This window comes from Xiphophorus couchianus, chromosome 8 (genome assembly GCF_001444195.1).
Source record: "Xiphophorus couchianus chromosome 8, X_couchianus-1.0, whole genome shotgun sequence".
Classification (NCBI taxonomy): Eukaryota; Metazoa; Chordata; class Actinopteri; order Cyprinodontiformes; family Poeciliidae; genus Xiphophorus; species Xiphophorus couchianus.
Genome location: NC_040235.1, coordinates 21,628,504 through 21,650,970, shown reverse-complemented (window position 1 = coordinate 21,650,970; position 22,467 = coordinate 21,628,504). Strand labels below are relative to the sequence as shown.

Genomic DNA, 22,467 nt, shown 5'->3' with positions numbered 1-22,467 from the left:
TATGCATGTTGTCCTGGATTAAGAGGATGATTATAATCATATATCAACGTGTTTGCTGTTTATTAATGAAAACTAAATGTGTGGCGTCAATGCTTGACTTGCACGTCGTCGCAAGTGTTTGGTTGCTTCCGGCTTCCGTAGTTTAATCTCTGTTCTCTAATCACCAAGGGGGTGAAATCTGGGCGAAATGACGGCGTGGTGAGTAAGGTCACCGTGGTGGTCAAATAAAGTTAACTTTATGGGGTTTCTCCTCAGTCTCGCAGATTTACGTTTAACACAATAAGCACGTCGCTTTAAAACGTGACATGGTTGTAAATGCCGACCAGAAGCACTGAGAAATATAAGTTCGCGCAATTTATATTTAGTTGTTTAATCTACCTATATTCATGTAATTAATGTTGAACTCGAAGTTTGTTCACGTACAACAGTTAGTCGTGAATGATGAATTCCTCTTTTGGTTGAATTGTCTTTAAAAATCGGACATTTGCTGCTAAGCACGTAAACAACAGGCTGCTTAATCTGGGATAAAGTGTAGCCTACTTATTAATTATTTTCTTACGCTGGTCATATTTTTGTTATTTATTTAAACCTGCATGTATCACGTCACCTGTTAAATTAGTAACAGAATCGACAAGCTGCTGTGTGCGCATAACCTCCAGGCCACAGGAGGCTGCTGAACCTGATCCTATTTATAAACCCATGTGAACAGAAATATGACAAGTGAAGCGAAGTGGCCCTTTCGTACCCAGTGGTTTTAAAATGACTTGCAATCCGCCACCGTATTTGTGTATGTTTGGAATATGTTGGGGGTTTTTTTGTTGGCAAAGATTGGGGAATAATCCGAAACAATCTAAAAATAAGAAATGAAAGAATGTTACAGCCGTGGAAACTCACATTGTGATTATTGTCTTAAATGGGGGGAAAGAAGTGAGAGAATATTCGTGTTACAGTTATGAAATGTAAAGACTGCTCACACCAGTACCGTCTCTGGCACCATGTAGGTTTAAAATAAAACCGTATAGCCTATATCTACATTACTCAACTTATTTATTTATTTGTTTATTGATTAATTTCTTTAGGAGTATAGGGACATCGGAATGCATTAGATCTTTGCTAGAGTTCAGTCGGGACTGCACTTTGCATTCTTGCACAGTTCCTGTAAGGCGCCTTTTAAAAAAAATGTCAACCCCTTGAACTTTCTTAAAAAATTATTTCATATTACAACTCTTAAGTTTTTTTTTTTTTTGTGCCACCTTTGATAGGTTTTCTTTTTGCCCTGTATTTCGCTCTGACCGACTTGCTAAAAATAAAGAACATTCCCACAGCATGATGCTGCCACCGCCCTGTTTTAGTTTAAAGCAGTGTCAAATTCATTTTTGTCCCCGGCCTCATCCAGACAACGAATGACCTTAAAGGGGCGGTCGTGCGAGAATCCATTGATAAAATTACCCATTAACAAAGTGTTAAAATGTTATTAATGAGTATATCTTAAATGTTCAACACACTTTCACATTGATGTAATTTGCCAGCATACTGATCAGAATTGCTTAGGGACAAGGGTGTTAGAAAATGGATGGATTTTATTTAATGGCGTACATAGAACAAAATTGGTTTTATTTTTTTATTTTTTTCCCTTAACAATTATCCAATGACAATTATTGTTTTGATCTGTCACAAAAAATATATTTGTTCCAGTATTGATGTACATTATTATTCACAGCAGCTATGGCAGATAAATTGACATTTGCTGACATTTATACTTCAGTTAAATACTCCACGATCCTTTGCAGCATCACTGTCAAATAAAATTTCTCAACGAGTCAATGCCATATTAAGTCCAATATATTGTGACTCACTACAGTACATCGAAGTTGTTGGTTGTAATCTGAAAACTCAAAGTAATATGAGTACTTTATATATTTTTTTCTCTTTTATTTAAATGAGAAAACATCTCCTGATGCTGTGCTGCTTCTTTTCTTGCAGGGAATCGTGCAGCACAGCAGATGCGTCGCTTTACCCTCACTCAAACCGCTGAAGCCGACGTGAAAAGGACCACGTCTCATTGAACGGTAACAGGCTCACGGCCGTGAATAAACGGTCACCGCCGCCCCTTGAGACGCAGCTCGGCCTTAAGTGGCCCTGCTGCGCATTAGGTGGGCGGAAAGTAAACAGGCTCTCGATAGCTTAACTCCCCGTTGTTCAGTGGGCTTTGAGTGTGGAACCGGGCCGAATAATAATCGCAAATTTGATTGTGCTGGACCTAACTGTTGCACACACACAAAAAAGATGATGCAACGAAGATCTGAAATTGGAGACTGAGCGGTGTTGATTGTTTTCCCCTCATGTTTTGTTTGTTATAAAAAAAAAACAGGAGTTGGTCGCACCTACGGTACTGTCCACCTCGGCCGGGACAGGTATGACCTTGAGGCTCTTGAGTCAACCAGACAATCCTTGCGAATGTGGGTTGCTACATGAAACAGAAAAGTACCAAAATTAAAATGAACACTTTTCGTTCTGTTTCCACAGATGCTCTTCCAAATGGATTCCAGTTCTGACGATAGTCATTTGAAGACAGCAGCAAAGCGGTGTTAGTGGAAAATTCACAGAGAAAAGGAAAACGGTAGATATTAGCTTTTGCGATAGCAGCAAGACGGCTTAAACCGTGTGCTAAAGAAATATTATTATTATTTGGTGTTTAAACTATTACAGTAGGCAGTTAGAAGTTTCTTTAGAGCAGGTCAAGTCCAGTCCACATACTTTTACACACACACACACCCCTGTACCCTCCCCCCCCCCACACACACAGATAAATATATTTTTACTCTTGTCATGTTTTCCTTTTGCATAATCAATTTATTCAGTGTTTTCAAACTAATTTAAGAGACAAAATATATTTTACTGGTGAGCTCACATTTCTGGTGGATTTAAAACTACTTAACAACAAACTGCAATGTCACTGAAATGTTTGTTCATTTCAACAATGGAATTCAAACTCAAACTTCTTTTGAAGGCAGAGTGATATTTATCAAGCACTTTTTTTTCTGTTCAATTTGATTATCATGACGTAGAGCTAATGAAAAGCCAAACTTTGCAACTATCTTGCTGACATGACACTTATCCAGAGCGGCCAGTGACTCGCTCCCCACAACAAGGTCGTTGCTGAAGGAGATTTTCTGTTCACGGTGCCGCGTGAAGAAGAGAAAGTCCACACCTGACATGAAAAACCTCGAAAGGATTGTAAAAGACATCTCATTCAATGGAGGGGTGGATGTTCACAATGTGGAGCCGCGGCTGTACACAAGCTGCTGTACTTCTTCTGTTGAGCCGATCCTTTGCCTCAGGCGATGCTAAAATCTATGGAGAAGACGGATGGCACAATTTGCATTTATTTGGGAAATCAAGGCACACCCATCCAACAGCAAATGTTAGAGCACGTTCTGCCTCTGCTGACCAGCATGGCACCAGCTCACACTGCTAAAAGCACCAATGCTTGTTTTAATTGGTATCGGTTCACTGCCTGATGAATTTCCTCAAAGGGCCTGTTTTGGCAGAGTGTACTGATAAGACTTAGCTGAAGGGTCACCATAAACCTGGGCCTGCCTGCGGCGCTGCACTGATGCCATAAAGAGCTTTAAGTGTACAGCGCATAACTACACTGCTCAAAAAAATAAAGGGAACAGTTAAACAGGTGTTTAACACTTAAAGTGTTCCCTTTATTTTTTTGAGCAGTATATATTCAATAGGACTACATTTCTGTTTTAAAAATCACTTTTTATTGATGTTTTGTAATGTTTTTTTTTCTTTTTCTGAAAAGCCATAATGATCAAAATTATCAACCCAAAACGCTTGCAACATCACTCAATGTTATGAATTGATTTTTTTTTTTTTAAAGGTCTATGAGATTTTTACTTAATTCAATGTAATTGTGTAGCTGGACAATTTTTTAACATGTACTTGTATGTAAGGGTGATACTATTTTTTTCTAAAAAAAAAAAAAGAAAGAAAGAAAACCTGCTTCAAATAAAAATAAATAAATAAATGGATCTTTCTCCATTATATGTCGGCGGAAATAAAAGCACCTCTCGCGATTGGCGCCTGCCCCTTTAAAAGAGCGCAGAGCTGAGCTGAGAGCGCATCGCGCGACACACCGCCTGCATCATTGTTGCTATTTTTTGGTGGGATAAGGAAGAGCGCTAGCTTATGATAATTTTTTGGAATCGGGGGCATCCCTTTCTTCTGTCTTTGTGATGTATTTTTTATATATATATACATATAAAAGCCCTTATGGAGGCTGAAGTTCCTCTATTTCAAGGACGCGCTCCGGATATTCCTGCTTTCTCTCTTGGAGCGAGAGATTAATGCTAAAAAAAAAAAAAAATTACCCTGATTCAGAAGGCATATTTACATGCAAGGGCGGCATAAAGTGCGTCATAATTATGAGTGCGACCGCGTGGCGCTGTGAGGATGTGATCTGACGGGGATCTCCGCTTTCTCGCTCCGCTGCCTCCTCCTCACTGCCGCTCAGGATGCCCAGGGCTCTGCGGCGACTGGTCCATTTGATGCTGTTCTGCCCTCTGTCTAAAGGCCTGCAGGTAGGTACCTGCTAAAAAAAAAAAAAAAAAAAGACCCGATGAGCATTGTTTAGATAATCTGCGTGACGTCCATCGCAAGATGTCGCAGCAAGGTATCCCCCCCTCATCTTACCCAACCCAACCTCACAAACACTTGGAGAAAAAAAAAGAAGAAGATGCAAATGCAAGCAAGAGTGAAGAGAGTGCCCGCTTTTGGGCCCCAGTTGAGGAAATGAAGGAGAAGAGGAAGCAGACTATTTGGGGCCCATAAAGAAATTGTTGTGCTAAACGTGTTATTTTGAACAGCTTATCTATGTAGAAAGAAGTGGTGAAATTGTGACTCGTCGTTGCTGCATTAGTTTGAGCATGGTGCGGTATGAAGTCCTTGAGCCTGCACTGATTTGGCTAGAAATGATGAAGTGGCATTTCAAGCTGTTTGTGATCCAGAGAAGATGAATTTTGAGGCCCCACTTGGTGGGCCAACGAATATGCAAGTCTGGGGTCACGAGGTGATAGATACCAGAAATGAGAAAGCATGAGAAATTAAAAAATAGCAACATTGGCCATTAACTGGAAAAAAAAAGAAGAAAGAATGGAGCTCCAACTTTAAAAAAAAAGAGTTCATTTGCTAGATATAGTCGAATTAAGTTTATCCGAGTATTAAGTTTATTGTCATGTTTTTAAAAAAAAACCATAAACACAGTAAATTTGACAAACTCGATTACATGCAACACTTTCTTTTTGAGGTTGGATCTCCCGTCTCTTTTACAGTGCGACGTTGGCTGCTGGTGTTGATTTTGTTGTCATTCTACCACTTTGCAATCAACTCTGTAAGATCTATCAACCTAGAGACTCCGGCGAAAATGTCCAGTTAGCCTAAATTATATGTTGGTTGTTTCGTAACATATCGTAAAAAAGTTACAAGTGCGTGAATGCTGCTGTAAAAATCTATTAATACATGGCATAAGTGTTGCCTTTCAATACATTCTACTTCCCATGAGCCTTTGCAATGACTTCCTAATTAAGCGGACACCTTTTTGTCCTCTCCTGCGCTCCACAGAGTCGTCTCCCGGCCATCAAGGTGAAGTACCTTCTCCTCGCCTGGCTGGGCATTCTCATCATCAGCTGGATCGTCTACATGCAGTATGCGTCCTACGCTGAGCTGTGTCGTGGGCACGTGTGTCAAATGGTCATCGTAAGTAAACGCGCACTCGTATTTACTCACAGCAAAAAGAAAAAGATGGAAAAAAAAGGAATGTATTTTGCTTTTGCATGCGAAATTTCATTCATGACCCCACTTAGCGGCACTGAATACTCTTAGTCACACTCACACATATTAAGAATGAACCGATCTGTTGTCGAGCTAACAAAGGGGACGTTTAGCAGTACTTGGACATGTGATTTCTTTTGAGGCTGTTCGGAACAAATTAGCAAACCAGCCAACTTTGCCAAAAATGTTGCAGAATAGTTTGAAAGGGTGCAAACAGGAGAGAACCAGTCAATGCAAGATTCTGTTTTCAAATAGAGGGGAAAAAAAAATATCCGAACCAACCTTTGCAGTTAAATCGTGACTAGAACCTGTTTGACAACACGAAGTAGGCTAGAAGGGTCTTAAAAAGTAAGACAGAAATAAAAAGGGAGGAACCACAACGTACCTGGATACAGTGACAAAATGAAAATGAGTGTGCCTTCATTTTAAGTAAGTGTATCTGTGCCAATTGCTGAACGTTTCACTACACCCCTTCCCCGTTCAACATAACACCAGAAAAACTCCATAGATTATTAAATGTTCTGCTTTAAAGGCTTGGCTGGTATGATTTCCTTTTAATCTTGCTCAAAACTAAGATGTTTCCAATTTTTCTTCTAACAAGGTGACAAATTTACGCTTTACATAAAAAAACAGAACTACATCAGCTAAAAGAGAAATTTTTTTTGTCCACCAGCGTATTTCTAAATGTTTGCCTTTGTCTGAACTTTAAATGTGTGATGCCGCTGCAGTGAGAAATGACGTCGACGACAGAACAGAATTGCTTCCTGTCGGGATGACTCGCATTTTGTTCAGGCTCAACCAACTTCGCTTGCCCTTAATTCTAACTCCGTCTGGTTGAGCGTGCAGTTTCTGATGCGTGACGTGACCTCCGCCCTCAGCACCAGCTGGCGGAAATTCCAGCACATCTGCAGTAAAATCATAATCAGACAAGAGGAGAAATAAAAAGTCCCTCTATAGAGTGATATGTGTCTTACTGACTTGCTTTCAATATCTGCACAGGTTCAGCTTTTGTTTAGTAGACCTTGTAAACTACGTAAATACAGAGATCTTAAAATAGCTAATGTTTCTTAGCTCACTTCGGATCGCTTCCTGTTTCCTGTGGTCAGACGTTGGGCATTTCTTTGCTTGTTTCCGCAGTGTGATCACTACAGAAGGGGCATCATTTCAGGCTCGTCGTGTAAGGGCTTGTGTGATCAGAAAACTCTGACGCTGCACCGCTGCATGTCCACCTCCTCCACCCATCAGGTAAAACGCAAGCACACTGTTTTTTTTTCCTTCTGGATGCTTTTTTTATATGTTGAAATTTATCTTTGTGTATGCCTGTAAAATAATAGTTATAAGCAGCTAAGAAATGCATATGGACTTACAGTTTATGCGGTTTTGGTTGAATCCGGACAGGGTATATTACACAAACGTCGGGTACCACTTCGAAATATTCTCCATATCTCTAACTAACTCTAGTTCTGATTTTGTTTTTTCAGGTCTACATTGGACTTTGGAAGGACAGGCCGGTGGTAATCAAATGTGGCATCGAGGATCCAGTGAACATAGACGGAGTCCCAGAGAATTTGCTGAGACCGGAAATGAGCTTATTCGACAAGCCGACTCGTGGAACCTCAATGGATGAATTCAAAGAGATGCTGCACAGTTTCCTTAAGGTACCATTTTCCATTTACGTCAAAGTACTTCAGTGAAAAATAGAAATCATTCTAATGATGCACAGAAGAAAAGGAGCTCTTAATGTGCTCTTTTTCTTACTTAAAATACTAGAGCATCTAATTTCTTTTCTTAAGGCTAATCTCGGGGAACAACCATCTTTGAGCGCCTTGGTGGACAGAGTCATCACTCTCGCTGACGTCAACCAGGACAGCAAAGTGTCTCTCGCCGAGGCCAAGTCCATCTGGGCTTTGCTTCACATCAACGAGTTCCTCCTGATGGTGGCGCTGCAGGAGAAGGAACACACCCCGAAGCTTCTGGGCTTTTGTGGAGACTTGTATGTGACAGAACGGGTGAGCCACAGCTCCCTCTACAGGCTGAAGGTCCCTCATTACCTGGAGGCGGTCGTCCCGGAAGCCCTCAGCTCTGGTCTGAACCACTGGCTGGCGCCATCCTGGCCCCGCAGGGCCCGCATCACCATCGGCCTGCTGGAGTTTGTGGAGGAGGTCTTCCACGGATCCTACGGGAGCTTCCTAATCTGCGACGCCAGCCCCCACCACGTGGGTTACAACGCCAAGTACGACTGCAAGATGGCCAACCTGCGCAGCGTGGCGTCAGAGGCCGTGGTGCGGGCCTTCCTGAAGGGCCGGCGATGCGAGAGCAACGCGGACTGCACTTACGGCAAAGACTGCACCGCCACATGCGATCGACTGGTGAAGCAGTGCAACACGGAGGTCGTGCAGCCCAACCTCGCCAAGGTGTGCATGCTCCTGCAGGATTACCTGCTGTTTGGGGCCCCGTCAGACCTGCGGGGCGATCTGGAGAAGCAGCTACGCACCTGTGTGACACTCAGTGGGTTAGCGAGCCAGATGGAAGTGCACCACTCGCTGGTTCTTAACAACCTGAAGACATTACTGTGGAAGAAAATTTCCAACACACAGTACTCCTGAAAGCAGACGTAACCAATCAGCTGTTCTGTCTCACGAATTATACAAAACAAGAGAAAATCTATAGTTTTGCCAAATAGCGTAACTGTTTCAATCATTTGTGTGATTATCACCCTACACTGAACGGAGGTACAGGATCGTGTAAAAGAACATGCCCTCTTTTATTTTTGCTTGTTTTGTCATACACATTAAAAAGGTTTCGGATCATCAAACAAATTTTGATATCATATAAAGATAGCCTTAATGAACATAATAATAGTTCTCAATGAAGAGTTCATTTAAAAGTTACCCAACCCCACCAGACAATTTGACAAAATATATATTTTTTCTTAAATTATAAATTGACACACTTTCCCATGGTTTACATGCACAAAGGCCTGATTAAAATTGCCGAATAAAAAAGTCACTTAAGTAAAACTTGTCTGACAACATGAAGTAGGCTAAAAAGTCTTAAAAGTGCAAGTTACAATAAAAACAGCAACACACCAACAATTAATATTTAAGAAGAGGGCATGGCAATAAATTCCACTGCTTCAACCAATGGTGGTTAAAATAACAACATTTGTCAATCAAAGACATACAGATGCTGATAAGACCAAAAAGGTGAACAATAAATGAACCTATAAAGATATAATACAGAGACAACAATACACCATTTGGGTCACGCATCATAACAATGACCCAAAATACCAGCAAGTCTATCTCTAAGTGGTTAAAACAATAAAACTAAGGTTTTATTGTCTTATTTGCTAAGAAGAGTGGACCAAAAATTTGCATTCCACCAAAAAGGTTCTTTGTGAGTTATGTCAGTGTTGACAGCACTGTTTTCTGCCACTAAAGGTGGTCCAACCAGCTATTAGGTATAGGATGTAATCGCTTTTTCACAACACTGTAACACAAAACTGTGAACCGCAATTGATAATGTGAATCGAGAGAACCAACGAACCCAAATACCTTATGGATGACTCCGTCATGTTTGTTTTCCAACTCGTTAGTTGTGACAGATATCCATCCATTTGCACACTATTCTCAGGTCCCTGCCTGTAACGCCATCTGTTTGGTTCGACATGTAATTTAGTTTTAAAAATAAAGCAACTTGGATTTATTTTTTTGTTCCTCGTGTTTGTGCACGGACGAGAAACGTGACTGCAGCTTTAAATAAAGCCGCGGCTTTATTTTCTGTAAATGAAGGTGATCACAACAGACGGTTATGAGAAAATAAACTAAAGTTTGGTTCAAACGACTTATTTCTGGTACATCATGGTGAAAATACATTTTGCAGTAGGGATTAAGTTTTTTTTTAACTTTTTTACTGCCATCTTTCATAGAGAAGTAAATAGAACAGCACATTACAGTTTCATTTAGTCAGTGCCACTTCCTCTTGGGATTGTGCTGTTGCTGGTAACGCTTGTGAATTATTACATTTATCTATGGTGAAAGGTGTGTGTCTGTTTTAAGGATTACATATACTGTACAGCTAAAAAATGTAGAAAAATGTATCTATTTCAGCTTAAAAAATGTAAACAAATGTACTATATTTAGAAAAATAGAAATTTTAAGCCTTTATTTTTGATCATTTTGAATAATATGCCTTACAGATAATGAAAATTCAACATTTAGTTTCTTTAAAAAAATGCATGATTTTTGATAACAATTTTAAATAGAACTGTTGGCACTCTATAAGTCAGGGTTATTCAACTCGAGGGCCGGTCCCCTGCAATCTTTAATTGGAGACAAAAATGAAAATACGTCACCAGCAGGACTCTGTAAAACTTGGCTACCTACTGTGGAGGCAATTGAGCCATTTGATTCAGGTCTGTTAGAGCAGGTAGTCACCTAAACGCTGCAGGACTTGAGGACTGGAGTTGAATACCCTTGTCACGCATTGTCTATGAGGTTTCTGTCAGGAGGATCTTCTGTTCGATGAAGCACAGCGATTGCATGGTCACTAAAGCAGGTATAGTATTGGCTCTGTGTGGAGTGAGTTGGACAAGTGCTAAGTCAATCGGAAATGAACTCAGTATTTCCATGAAGCTTGTCAGCACAGGGGAACACAAAGTGTCACGATCGAGTGTCTTGAGTTTTGGTTTTCATCCGTTTTATTTTGATTATTGTTGTATTACTCATTTATATAAACATGGCTGTTGCTTAATCAGTTTATCCCTTTGTGTTTGGTTTCTTGCTTTATCCTTGCATGGTCTTTGCGCTTTTGTGCTTACGTTTCTTGGCGTAGTAAACCTTCTTCCCATATATCCCCATTTGCTCCCCTCCTCTTTATTCTCCTTCCCACAGCCTGTCTTCTTCTTTCTGATTTTTACTGGCGGGTGACATCTAACGTTAAGAGGTATTATCGCCATCTACTATGCTGGAGTGTGGACCTACACTCAGAGGATTAGGGCCACCGGAAAAAAAAAAAGAATTCTAAGATTAAAGTCAGAATTCTGACTTTATTCTCAGAATTCTGACTTTAATCTCAAAATTCTGACTTTAATCTCAGAATTCTGACTTTATTCTCAGAATTCTGACTTCTGACTTTAATCTCAGAATTCTGACTTTATTCTCAGAATTCTGACTTTAATCTCAGAATTCTGACTTCTGACTTTAATCTCAGAATTCTGACTTTAATCTCAGAATTCTGACTTCTGACTTTATTCTCAGAATTCTGACTGTAATCTCAGAATTCTGACTTTATTCTCAGAATTCTGACTTTATTCTCAGAATTCTGACTTTAATCTCAGAATTCTGACTTCTGACTTTATTCTCAGAATTCTGACTTTATTCTCAGAATTCTGACTGTAATCTCAGAATTCTGACTTTAATCTCAGAATTCTGACTTCTGACTTTATTCTCAGAATTCTGACTTTAATCTCAGAATTCTGACTTTAATCTCAGAATTCTGACTTTAATCTCAGAATTCTGACTTCTGACTTTATTCTCAGAATTCTGACTTTAATCTCAAAATTCTGACTTTAATCTCAGAATTCTGACTTCTGACTTTATTCTCAGAATTCTGACTTTAATCTCAGAATTCTGACTTCTGACTTTATTCTCAGAATTCTGACTTTAATCTCAGAATTCTGACTTTAATCTCAGAATTCTGACTTCTGACTTTATTCTCAGAATTCTGACTTTATTCTCAGAATTCTGACTGTAATCTCAGAATTCTGACTTTAATCTCAGAATTCTGACTTCTGACTTTATTCTCAGAATTCTGACTTTAATCTCAGAATTCTGACTTCTGACTTTATTCTCAGAATTCTGACTTTATTCTCAGAATTCTGACTTCTGACTTTATTCTCAGAATTCTGACTTTAATCTCAGAATTCTGACTTTAATCTCAGAATTCTGACTTTAAACTCAGAATTATTATTTTTTTATTTTTTCGGTGGCCCTAATCCTCTTCCGTATGCACCAGAGTATCTCCCTTTAATCTAAATTCTTATATATAATCCTGTTTTCTTCAAAAATGTAATAACTGCTTTATTTATTTTGTCCCACAGCCTGGCTCCCTGTTTGCCTCCCATTCTTCTTCTTTGATGTTTATTGGCAAACAACGAAAATATTTGCCTCCTCTCCCAGCTGCGCCAGGTTTGTAATCACCCACCTGTATTTTGTCAGTAATCAACCCCCAGTATTAAAGTCTCTCATTCGCTGCCATTTCCTGCTGGCCTCTTCCGTTGCCCACGCTATATTCTCCACTCGCGGCTTTGTAAGTTGTTACTTGTTTTGTTTTCCTTTTTTCTTTTTTTTTTTTTGTCTTAATTACAAATAATCTCGGCTCCCGAGTCCTTTACAAAATCTGAATCGTGGCAAAAAGGTCTGTGAAAGTTCAATCAAAACTTTTGGATAAAAAAAACAAAACAAAAACAGTACAAAGGCAAGTTACGTGCAACAATAAAACACACCACTAGAGGCCGCCATAGATGACATGACAATAAGCCAGCACAGACTGAGTTATTGATGACCCTCATTCTATGACGCCAAAAGCATATACTGGATGAAATGTATATTTAGGAAAGACTTTGTAAGCAGGGAATTGTATGTTCGGTGTTTGTATAAAATATGAAGCACTTCCATATTAGGAAAACTGGTTACAAATATTTAAATGAAAATTAGGTTTTCTAACGAGAAAGTTAGTCAAATCTGACTTTCAATTAAAATAAAATAAAATAAAACATTTGAATGTCCTTGACTTCAATGTTCTTCTTAATTATATTTCACTGTTTTTAGGACAGCTCAAAAGAAGTGTGGATTCTCTCAAGGTACTTCAGTTCAAAACCATATGACTTGGGTAAATGCTACTCTTTAAATTAGCTGTCTGTGTCCCTGGTTTTGTGTTGCGTAAGTTTCTGTTCCCGTGTGACAGACATTACAACGTAAACAGCACCAGCCTTCTGACTCTACATCTATTAAGCAAGTATCGCAAATGGACCAACAATTTCGAAAATTTTTTAATGATTTTATTGTTTTCATTCAAGACAAAAGGTCCTTTGAAACAGATTTATTTGGGAGTGAAGGGCTGTTTAAGTAAATCCTCACTAGATGGCGCAGTTTGTGTTCACCGAAACAAGTACAATTGTTGGACATACAGTAAGATAAACAATGTAAATCGTTTTCAGATTGTTTGACGTTAAGCTGAACATTTATAATTAAATCATGACAGCAAATAGTTTCGTTTGTTTTTACGATATTTACTTCAGATTCAGCACAAAAAATATATTCGTAGTTATGCTGCTGTAGGACAGACTGAGCACATTTCCTCACTCTGCTACCTAAAATGTCATTCTATAGAGATTTGGTTAAAAAAACAAACTTCTACTGCTGACATGAATTTTATATTTGAGCTTCAATGCTGTTTAGAAAATTCAAATGCATCAGAGTTATTCATTTCACTAGTAAAATAATCATCTTTAAAGGACACAATGCACCAAATGAAACGAAGAGGAGCGGATAACTTTCTATTTGCCTGGAGGTTCTCCACCTGTCCACAGCTGACAAGAGGAAGACAATGTGAAGCAAGCGAACACGAAGGTGAAGAACCTGATAGTTGTCTGCATTGCACCCCGTGCTGTTGAGACAGTGGCTGGTTTCACAGAACCGTTGAACATCTCTCTCCTTAGAATCACACAAATCTTCTGGAGGTAGAGGCTTCTTCGCCTCTACCTCCAGCGACGACATCCGTCAGGGGGAAATGATTTGAATGTCTATCAAAAGAACCACACAACGGCTTAACTCCCCACCGTCAATCACACACATGTCCTGCACAGTCGCATGTTTGTACCTGCAGAAAAAAAAGAAGAAAAAAAAAAAACGATGTCAGGCTCCTGCTCTTTTATTATCACACTATAGCTTATGATGAATTTCCATTTACTCATAACGGAGGCTTATTTCTTTTTTGTGACTTGATATTGAAAATACAGCAGACACCTGTGAACCATTGTGCTCTGTCAAAAACCAGACTGACTGAATTCACAAAACCTTTGCAAATGAATCCACTGAGTCGCCAAAAAGAGGAAGCGTGACGGGACTCGCAAACTAATCGCATCCCTTTGCTGAAAGAGAATTGGAACAGTTTGTACGCGTGTAGTGACAAGACTGTCGACAAAGCTAATGAACGGACTGAGGAAGGTCAAGGAAGTTCAGAAGAGAGCCAAGGGGAAAAAGTCCTTTGACTTTGTTGAGTCAGTCGATTCTTAGAAGAATAAAATATAGAACAAGTATTGGAGGTGAAACTCCAATACTTGAAGAAAAGTGCAGATTTTTCTATTATTCTAAGGAAATTCGCTTCAGAATGAACTTTTTTTTTGTGAACAGCATGAAAGGAAAGTAAAATATCATTTGTCATTTCAGATATATTATTCCAGTATGAGGCTTGTCCAGACTTTTCTTTAAGTGTGAGCAGCACAGCCTGGACAAATGTGGTCTTGTGCTTTCTTCTTTTGCTTTCACACTTTTCTAATTGAGTGTAAGTTTACCAAACAAAGCCTGGTTTTGTTTCTGGTTTGATTTTGTTTCTTTTCTGAAGACTTAACAGATTTTTGTTTGTCTTATACTTTGCGGTATTGTTACCAAAAGTGAAAGATTCCTTAACTGGATTTCAAAACTCTTGGTACTCGTTAGTTGTTGTCTTTTGTTTCTTAGTGTTTTCTACCACTCTCTAACCTAAGTTGCTTTGTGTGCATTTTTGCAATCCTAATATTAAAAACATCTAAAGCTTGTAATTTGATTGATGATGTAGGTAAACCTCATTAGTATTTGATCTCTTGTTTTTCTAATATACAACTAAAACCAGATATTTGCATACACTGCATTATAATGTGTGTGTGTGTGAGTGTTTTTTTTAATTAACTTTACTAACTAAACCAGTCTAAAACTGTCTTGCATCTGTGTCATGCATATGTTGTCAATAAACCCAAGAAATTTATTTCATCAGACGACAAGACATGTCACAAAAAAATTAAGGTCTTTATACTTTTGGGCATTTACAGATTATCTGGCTTCTTATGTTGCCTTCCGAGTTACGACATCTTCCTTTTGGTGAATTTATTAAAATGTCAAAGTCCAGACAAATGACTGATCTACATGCCGTGACATGACCTCAAATGGACAGATTATGCTCAAAAATCCTCCAATACGTCTGAATTAAAACAAATCTGTGAAGAAAAGTGGGGCAGATTTTCTCCAAAGAGATGTGAGCGACTTGCTGCCAGCCCAGGCAAAAGATTGATGGCGGGTTAGTACCTGCTTATGCAGTGGAGCCTTTACTGTTCCATAAAGGCCAGATTGGATTTAGCCATTTGTTTAATGAGCTTCAAAAATGTGACCAAAAACACAGAAGAAACTATTAAAGGGGACAAACATTCTTATCCATAGCTCTGTGCATCCCAAGATAACTGAATGTCCAGTTCCTGATTTTGACCCTCCGTGACACACTTTTCTCCCTCCATTATGAATGCATATGATGCAGGCCTTCTTTTTCTAGTGTCTTAGGAACACTGCACCCCAGTTGGAACTGAAACCCAAAATGCAGACTCCTCCTGACCTACTAACTCCTGCAGCTGACTGCTTTTTATTTATTTATTTAATGACATTTTTTTTTTTTTTTTTTTTTTCTTCCAGAATTTCTAACGCGTTCTGTCGCAGACATCCTGGCCCGGCGCCGTTCAGCTCCGCAAATTCCCCAGAAGATTGGATCTGTCATACACGGACTTAAACTTGATGTAAGTGCATGTAAGCTCCGAATTGGTTCAGCGTGCAGCGCCCCGCAAGGTTACCGAGGGGGGCGGGGAGAGGGGCGGCTCAACGCCTGAGCGAGTAAGCCTACACTAAAAAGGTAATTGCTTAATTCCTTCCTTTCAGCACCTCCTCCGGCTCTCTTCGCTCCTCCCATGCCTCCTGACTCTGCGTGCACGTCAAAAGATCTCCATCCGCAGTTACATGTGCTTTCACATCCCCCCCCCCTCCACCCTCTCTCTCCTCCCTCCCCAACACACCCCAGCAGGGAACGAGAACAAGAATGAGAGAAACTGAGAGTGTGGCGGCTGCAGTCACTTTCCAAGGTAATCTGCGAGGATCGCTTCCCTTCCCGTCTTGTCGCCCCGGCCCTGGTGTTGACGCGCCTGCTGCCGTCTCTCCCTCCGAGCTGCTCCGCCACAGACTCCGTCACCACAACACGCGGCTCGCTGGTCGTCTCACTCCCAGGAGCGAGGACTCAAGATGCAGCAGCAGCAGCAACAAGAAATCATGTTTTCGTATTCCCCTTCAGGTAAGCAAACCTGTCATCTTTCCATTTAAAAAAAAGTATTTTTTTTTTTTATCCTCTTATCTATTTGTCTGAAGTGTGAGTTTTTTTTATCTTCTATCTGAATCTGTGTGTTCATTTTTTTTCTCCCCCTTTCCTCACACACACACACGCCACACACACACACACACACCTATGAGAGCATGTGGTGTTCTGCAGGAGGTGATAATGCTTGTTGTTGTTGCGCCTCCTTCCATATGGTAGTGCTGAAAGTGGAGTAGCTGCTGTTGCTACAACTGGCTGGTCCCTTAAAGCCCAGCTGTGAAACTCCATATGGATGAGGGGAGTAGTTGGTTCTCGTGACCTAGATGTAGGAACAATTTCTCCGGGTTTTTCTTTAAACTCAGATCTGCTGCAGTTTGCTGGCGTAACGTAAAGCTTTAATTCCGAGTGTCCATGATGAAGGCACTGGGGGCGATCATGAAATAAGGTGCAGGTCGCCTCTTTCTGGAAGCATCTAGGCTGAACATTGAAGCAGATTGATTAATGGAAGTGCCCAGCCGCAATACGTGAATTTGCTTCGCTTTTGTTCTTGGAGAAGTACACTGTGTAAACCTCTTCATCACCAAATAGACAGCGATGAAGATAATTTATACCCTTCCAACTTCTCCAGATATATATATATATATAGACTGTATATATATATTTTGCACACTACAATTACACACGTGATTGAATACTTGTTTTCTAGTCAAAGACCTGCAGAAATCTTTTCATGACTGTAAAATAGGAGAAACAATTATAATTTTTTTACAGATTGAAAATTCTTATTTGCCTTTTGACAGCTAAATATTGACTTTTTGTACGCTGCAGCTCTGTCAAATTGGATGGCAGGGCATCTGGTCTCATGTTTTTTAGTAAGTTTTCACTCAGATTCTCGATTTCATTTAAAATGTTACTTTAGCTGGGCCATTTTTTCTTCCTTTACACATTAACATGCAAGACTGTACATTTAGGGTTACTGATGAAACAAAACATCCCCAAAGCATGATGCTGCCAGCACTGTGCTTCACTGGGTTTTTAGGATGAGATGCACTTTTAGTTTTTCACCACACACACACACACACACACACCCACACACATTTAAGCTTGTACTGTTCTGACCAGATCTTTTTTTTTTCTTTCTGTTTATTTCCTCCACAAGGTGTGTGGTCGACAATGACTTAATCCACTGGTGAATTAAACTGTTATCTGAATTGTGGGTTCAACACACCAAAATGAAATAGTCACGTTTTGCAGAAATGTAATCGATTCAGAAGTGCAAAAGCAGACGCAGATCTAAGAGCTGTGGGACATAAATCTCTCTGGAGATTCATCCCTGACCCGCCTGCTGAGCTCCTTGGTCTTTGTGACGTCACTGGTTCACTAATGTTCCCTGGTAAACCTCAGTAGCCTTGACAGATAGCTATTTTATTACACACAGTCATCTTGGGTAAAAATGTGTTTTTTTTTTAAAAAACTCCCAAGCTTTACTTTTCTCCTTACAACATGGATGCAACTTTGTGATGGTCAATTGCATAAAATTTCAATGAAATAATTCTACTTTATAAAGTCTTATTGAAGGCACATTCAAATATATCACTTTTGCCTGGATAGTTTAGAGTGTTATAGTAAAATTTAGTTACACAATAGAGGAAAAAAAAAAGTAAAACACCTGAACCAGATTCAAACGTATTGTTTCTGTTTAGATTCTCAGACCACAATTTGTGCTCAAACCAAACGATACCTGGAACGGATTTAATGATGTAGCTGGCAATTTTTTTCCACGTCTGACTGACTGACATGTCGGCGCCATTCCGACGCGCCGCCCATTACCCATTACCATGTTTTTTTTTTTTTTTGTGGCTCTTGATTTAGGGGGTGAGGGGGTTGAAATCATTGCCTGCATGTGTGTTTAGGTTGATTCCCATCACTTTTTCACACGAGCCCTGGAGACTGCAACGAAGAGCACACCTCAAGATGCGACAGCCCATGAAAAGGTGTGGGCTACGCGCAACGCTTCATGTTGATTTGTCGTTTGTGTGTCGACGTGCCTGATGCGATGTCGGTGATAAACGGGTTATGTCCGGTGAGAGTGCATGGAGCTCAGCAGACAAGAGAGAGGTGTAAACGCTCCCCGTGATGATCAACACTGACTCACAGTCTCTCTGTGTTAGAAATGTTGCATAATCCTCTGCTTCCCTTTCTGGGGGAAAGAAAAAAAAAATAACCAAACTTCAAAGAGCAAGTCTGCAAGTACATACTGAAATGTTCTGAAAACACACAAGCTGTTCTGACCAGGAGCTGTAGTATGTAATGAGGCTGTATATCGTGGAACTACTTCTGATGGGTGTTGAGATATCCGACAGAAACGGCGTCCTTTTTAGGTAGCACCATCATGATATCACACTGATAATAAAATCTGACTTTAAAGGTAATACACTGACTTAAACTTACTTTGGGTTGGATATTTAAACTCTTTTTTTTTTTTTTCCCACTGAAGATGTTCTCATGACAACCAACAAATTTGATTATCCCACTCCTACAGTTTAAATTTTTATGAGGTGGCGTAGAAAGTGCTTAATGTTTTTTTTTTTTTTTGTTCCATAGAGATACGCTGCCCCTCCACCACCTGTTGCTGTGAATGTTCAGCCAGCTGGCTGAAATAATAAAAAAAAGGCTTCCAAAACAACAATGTGCCAATTAAAGGAATGCCATCTGTTGCTGTTATGGTAAAGATGTTTTAAGCTGACTGCAGATAAATTAACTCCCTAATACCAGCTCATTATAGTTTTTTAAAGAAACAGAATAAGGTCGAATAAGCATTGTTACTCGAAAACTAATAGTATTTTTTTTTCCTTATTTGTGTTTGATGTTTTGACTAAGTCTAAATATCTTAACCACAGTAGATAAATATAGAATCATAACGTTACAAATCCATGTTTTTCATCAGCAGGAATAATTGTTGCTTTTGTACTATTAGGTCATAATGACTTATTTTCTTTAAATGATTGTGTTATTAGCACAATCATATTATTACTTAAGTTTACTATACATTTTAAATTTCATACAAATCTGCCTAAGCCAAAAAAAAAAAAAACTAGACGCATGCAGAAGTGAGAAACAAGTAAAAAAAAAAAAAAAATATATATATATATATATATACTGCTCAAAAAAATAAAGGGAACACTTAAACAACACAATATAACTCCAAGTAAATCAAACTTCTGTGAAATCAAACTGTCCACTTAGGAAGCAACACTGATTGACAATCAATTTCACCTGCTGTTGTGCAAATGGAACTTTGTACAGAACAAAGTATTCAATGAGAATATTTCTTTCATTCAGATCTAGGATGTGTTATTTGAGTGTTCCCTTTATTTTTTTGAGCAGTGTATATATATATATATATATATATATATATATAAATAAACCTATCTTTTAATTTACTGACAAGTCTTTTTAATCTGGGATTCAAATGAGAAATTCTCACTGATGATACTCAAGAAATGTAAACGTCCTGTCAGACGTTTACATTTCTCTATGGAGATCGAAGGTAGCAGAAATTTGTGGTAAATATGTAATCTATTGAAAACTGACTGCAAAATATGATGAATTATCCCAAAACACATTTATATTTAGGGGTAATGAGGAATCATCTTAATGTTAGAGATATTAGGGAAATGACACACTGGGTCAAATCAGGGAAGGAAAACAAAAACAGCATCACAGTATTGTTTGAAGTCTTAAGTCATACTGTATGTAATTTGGTTTCTATGCCAGCAGTTACTGTGCTGTTTCTTTTATGTTGTTTAATATTACATTACAAAGTTTTTGTTGATCAGTAATTACCCTCTCATTATTTCCCCTCTGTTTAGTTAGCCTTCCTCACATTCGGACAGTCTTGCATGCAGTGTCTTTTTGTCCATTGGTTTTCACAGTCCAGTTGTTTTTCAGAGAACTTAACAAGTGGACATGTTGGACCAAAGTGTTCTTTCCAAACTCTCAACGTCTGTGAACTGAAATGCGCTTTAAGAAAAGGACAGATGAATTCTAAATCCTATAAAGACTTAATCAGTTGTTTTTTCTCACCGTTTTAAATATGATTGTATTTCTAATTTATAGAAGGAGTGAAAATCATACTTTTTCCAAAAAGAAAGGTTGCTGTAAATGAATTCTTGTGCATAGTCTTTACTTTGGCCATGTTTAAATACTCTAATGAAATGACACACACGAAACGTCTCGGATACTAAAGATGTCAACATTTATTAGCATGCTTAAAAAAAACCCTAAGGTTTTAAAAATAAATTCTGCAAATGTTTTATGTGAGAAATGTTCGGGTCAACAGATTTTTTCTGGCTTGTACAAAACCTCAAAGCTTCCTTGAGGTTTCTGCTTCAGGTGCGCAAGAAGGCTAAAATCCATACTCTGTAGGAGTCTCACTGTGGGTGCGCACGCTTTAATGTGATGGGAAGTCAATGTTAACCTCCAGATTTTCAAATACAGTGTAAGTAACACCAGTAATATAAAAAAAAGTTTATATTTAAGCCATCAGTTTTCTTTCTTAAGAGCGCCAACTAGGGTTGACTCATCACAGTGGGCATTAAACTGAAATATTTCAAATAAAATGTTAGACAAGCATCTCCACCAAACTCGGAGTATTGACTTAAATCAGTTTTGGCTTTTTACATAAATTCAATACCAGATATAAGAGCTTTGTTAAACCGGAGCTTATTATTGTATTGTTAGTCACAGCTATTGACAGAGGGATAAAATGCTAATATTGTCCAGTTATTGATCCGCTCAGTCAGAAGTTAAAGTACGGAGAGGAGCATAATGGCACAGTTGTTGGTACATGCAAATAAAAATCTGAGTTAGGCTGGGGCAACTAGCTGCAATCTGATTGGATGGCTCAAATGGTGACAATAATGGTTTTATAACCTTTTGAGACACAATCACGAATAACACGGAACAAATCCACATCAAAACATACATAGAAATGAAAAATGTGTGACCTTATGTTACTGTTTATTTAAGTAACAACTTCATGAAAGATGAATATGTAACGGTGGTATTTGCTGAATAATTTTACACTTCTTAGCTAGAAACATGAAAAAAAAGCTAGCAAAGATGAGATTTAAATGTACCACTACGTTTTGTAATTATTTGAGGGATAAATTTTGCTAAATTTGTGTGGGATCACAATTATGAAAGCTAACATTAGTGTAGAAAAAATGGGTACAGAAACTGCAAAAACAACTCTATTGAAACAATGGACTGACCAATTAATAAAAATGAATAAAATAAAAGACCTTACCTGCACAAGTGAAGTCAGTGGGAACGCACACAGTTTTACAAGTGGGCAGCATGCAGGAACCCGAGAGAGAAACACAAAGACGAGTTGAACGTGTGTGGGTGTGAAAATGCTTAACACGACTTTAAGGGTTAGCTTGGATATTTTTTGAAGTGAGGTTTTATTATTGCTAGGTTCACTTACCAAGAGTACACCTCTGTCATCTCACAGACGGTGGAAGCTAGCAACCTGTACCCACTGCATCTGCCGAGTCTCAACAGCAGATTCGGTGAACCAGTTAACCATCCAGATAGTTTTTCAAACAACTTTGCGATCCGGAAAACAAAGGAACATGTTCCTCTGCAGAACTAACGCCAAATAAAAATTGTACAAATGTCTTCATGTCATTGGGATGCAACAGTATCAAAGTCAGATAAAATGGAGGCTATACAGTGTATCTGACTAGAAGTTAGCATTCACCATTCTGAGGACTTTTTTCAAATTTACAAACATTCACTTTGATATGTCATCTGTCTTCTTCAGAGAGAATTGTTACCAATAATAACTTTGCAAAAAAAAAAAATCTAAAATAACCATTTCCTATTTCAATGTAAGCATGGTTGTGTAGTTGCCCCACTAATGCCTGTTGATGCATATTTTACACAAATCAAGGAATTGTATTGGAATCACTTTACTGCAATCTAGTAGTCATAGTTGTGCCTCATTATTCCTAATTTTGATCATTTGCATTTGAAATGACAAAATTCATGAATTGTGTATGAAATACTTGGATTATGCTTGACACCAAAAACACAAGTAACATTGACTGAATTTAATCTGTCATGATGGACTTCTTTGGTTCTCATTGATGATTATTTTGGTCCATCAAACCACATTGGGATTTTCCCCTCCAATAGGCAACACTAGAGAGGCAAACAATTATTACAAGA

At 38.8% G+C, this 22,467-nt stretch overlaps 2 protein-coding genes across 6 annotated transcripts in view; both read left to right on the top strand.

Moving 5' to 3' along the window:
* Nucleotides 1–105: 105 nt before the first annotated feature.
* On the top strand, nt 106–9,549 carry dipk1b (divergent protein kinase domain 1B). 3 transcript variants are annotated; one of them, XM_028024637.1, is made up of 8 exons: nt 106–207; nt 1,984–2,069; nt 2,372–2,414; nt 2,527–2,620; nt 5,632–5,766; nt 6,979–7,086; nt 7,323–7,499; nt 7,635–9,549. In XM_028024637.1, the coding sequence occupies exons 5-8, from the start codon at nt 5,710–5,712 to the stop codon at nt 8,445–8,447; spliced, it is 1,155 nt and encodes a 384-aa protein (XP_027880438.1). In that variant the 5' UTR covers nt 106–207; nt 1,984–2,069; nt 2,372–2,414; nt 2,527–2,620; nt 5,632–5,709; the 3' UTR covers nt 8,448–9,549. The 3 variants fall into 3 exon arrangements, with proteins under 3 accessions (XP_027880438.1, XP_027880437.1, XP_027880436.1); XM_028024636.1 differs by having other exon boundaries at nt 110–198; XM_028024635.1 differs by lacking the exons at nt 106–207; nt 1,984–2,069; nt 2,372–2,414; nt 2,527–2,620 and adding an exon at nt 4,067–4,592.
* Nucleotides 9,550–15,915: 6,366 nt separating this feature from the next.
* LOC114149067 (disabled homolog 2-interacting protein) overlaps nt 15,916–22,467 on the top strand; it is a 184,085-nt gene continuing 177,533 nt past the window's right edge. The window contains exon 1 of one of the 3 annotated variants that reach the window (XM_028024624.1): nt 15,916–16,209. In XM_028024624.1, the coding sequence (XP_027880425.1) occupies nt 16,161–16,209 (49 nt within the window). In that variant the 5' untranslated portion in view covers nt 15,916–16,160. The remainder of the gene's footprint in view (nt 16,210–22,467) is intronic. The other 2 variants (XM_028024623.1, XM_028024625.1) reach the window with 2 other exon arrangements.

Coding starts and splice junctions, on each gene's coding strand:
- dipk1b (XM_028024635.1), top strand. CDS start 4,527: ATGCCCAGGGCTCTGCGGCGACTGGTCCATTTGATGCTGTTCTGCCCT. Junction 5,767..6,978: donor ACGTGTGTCAAATGGTCATC/GTAAGTAAACGC, acceptor TTGTTTCCGCAG/TGTGATCACTACAGAAGGGG. Junction 7,087..7,322: donor CCACCTCCTCCACCCATCAG/GTAAAACGCAAG, acceptor TTGTTTTTTCAG/GTCTACATTGGACTTTGGAA.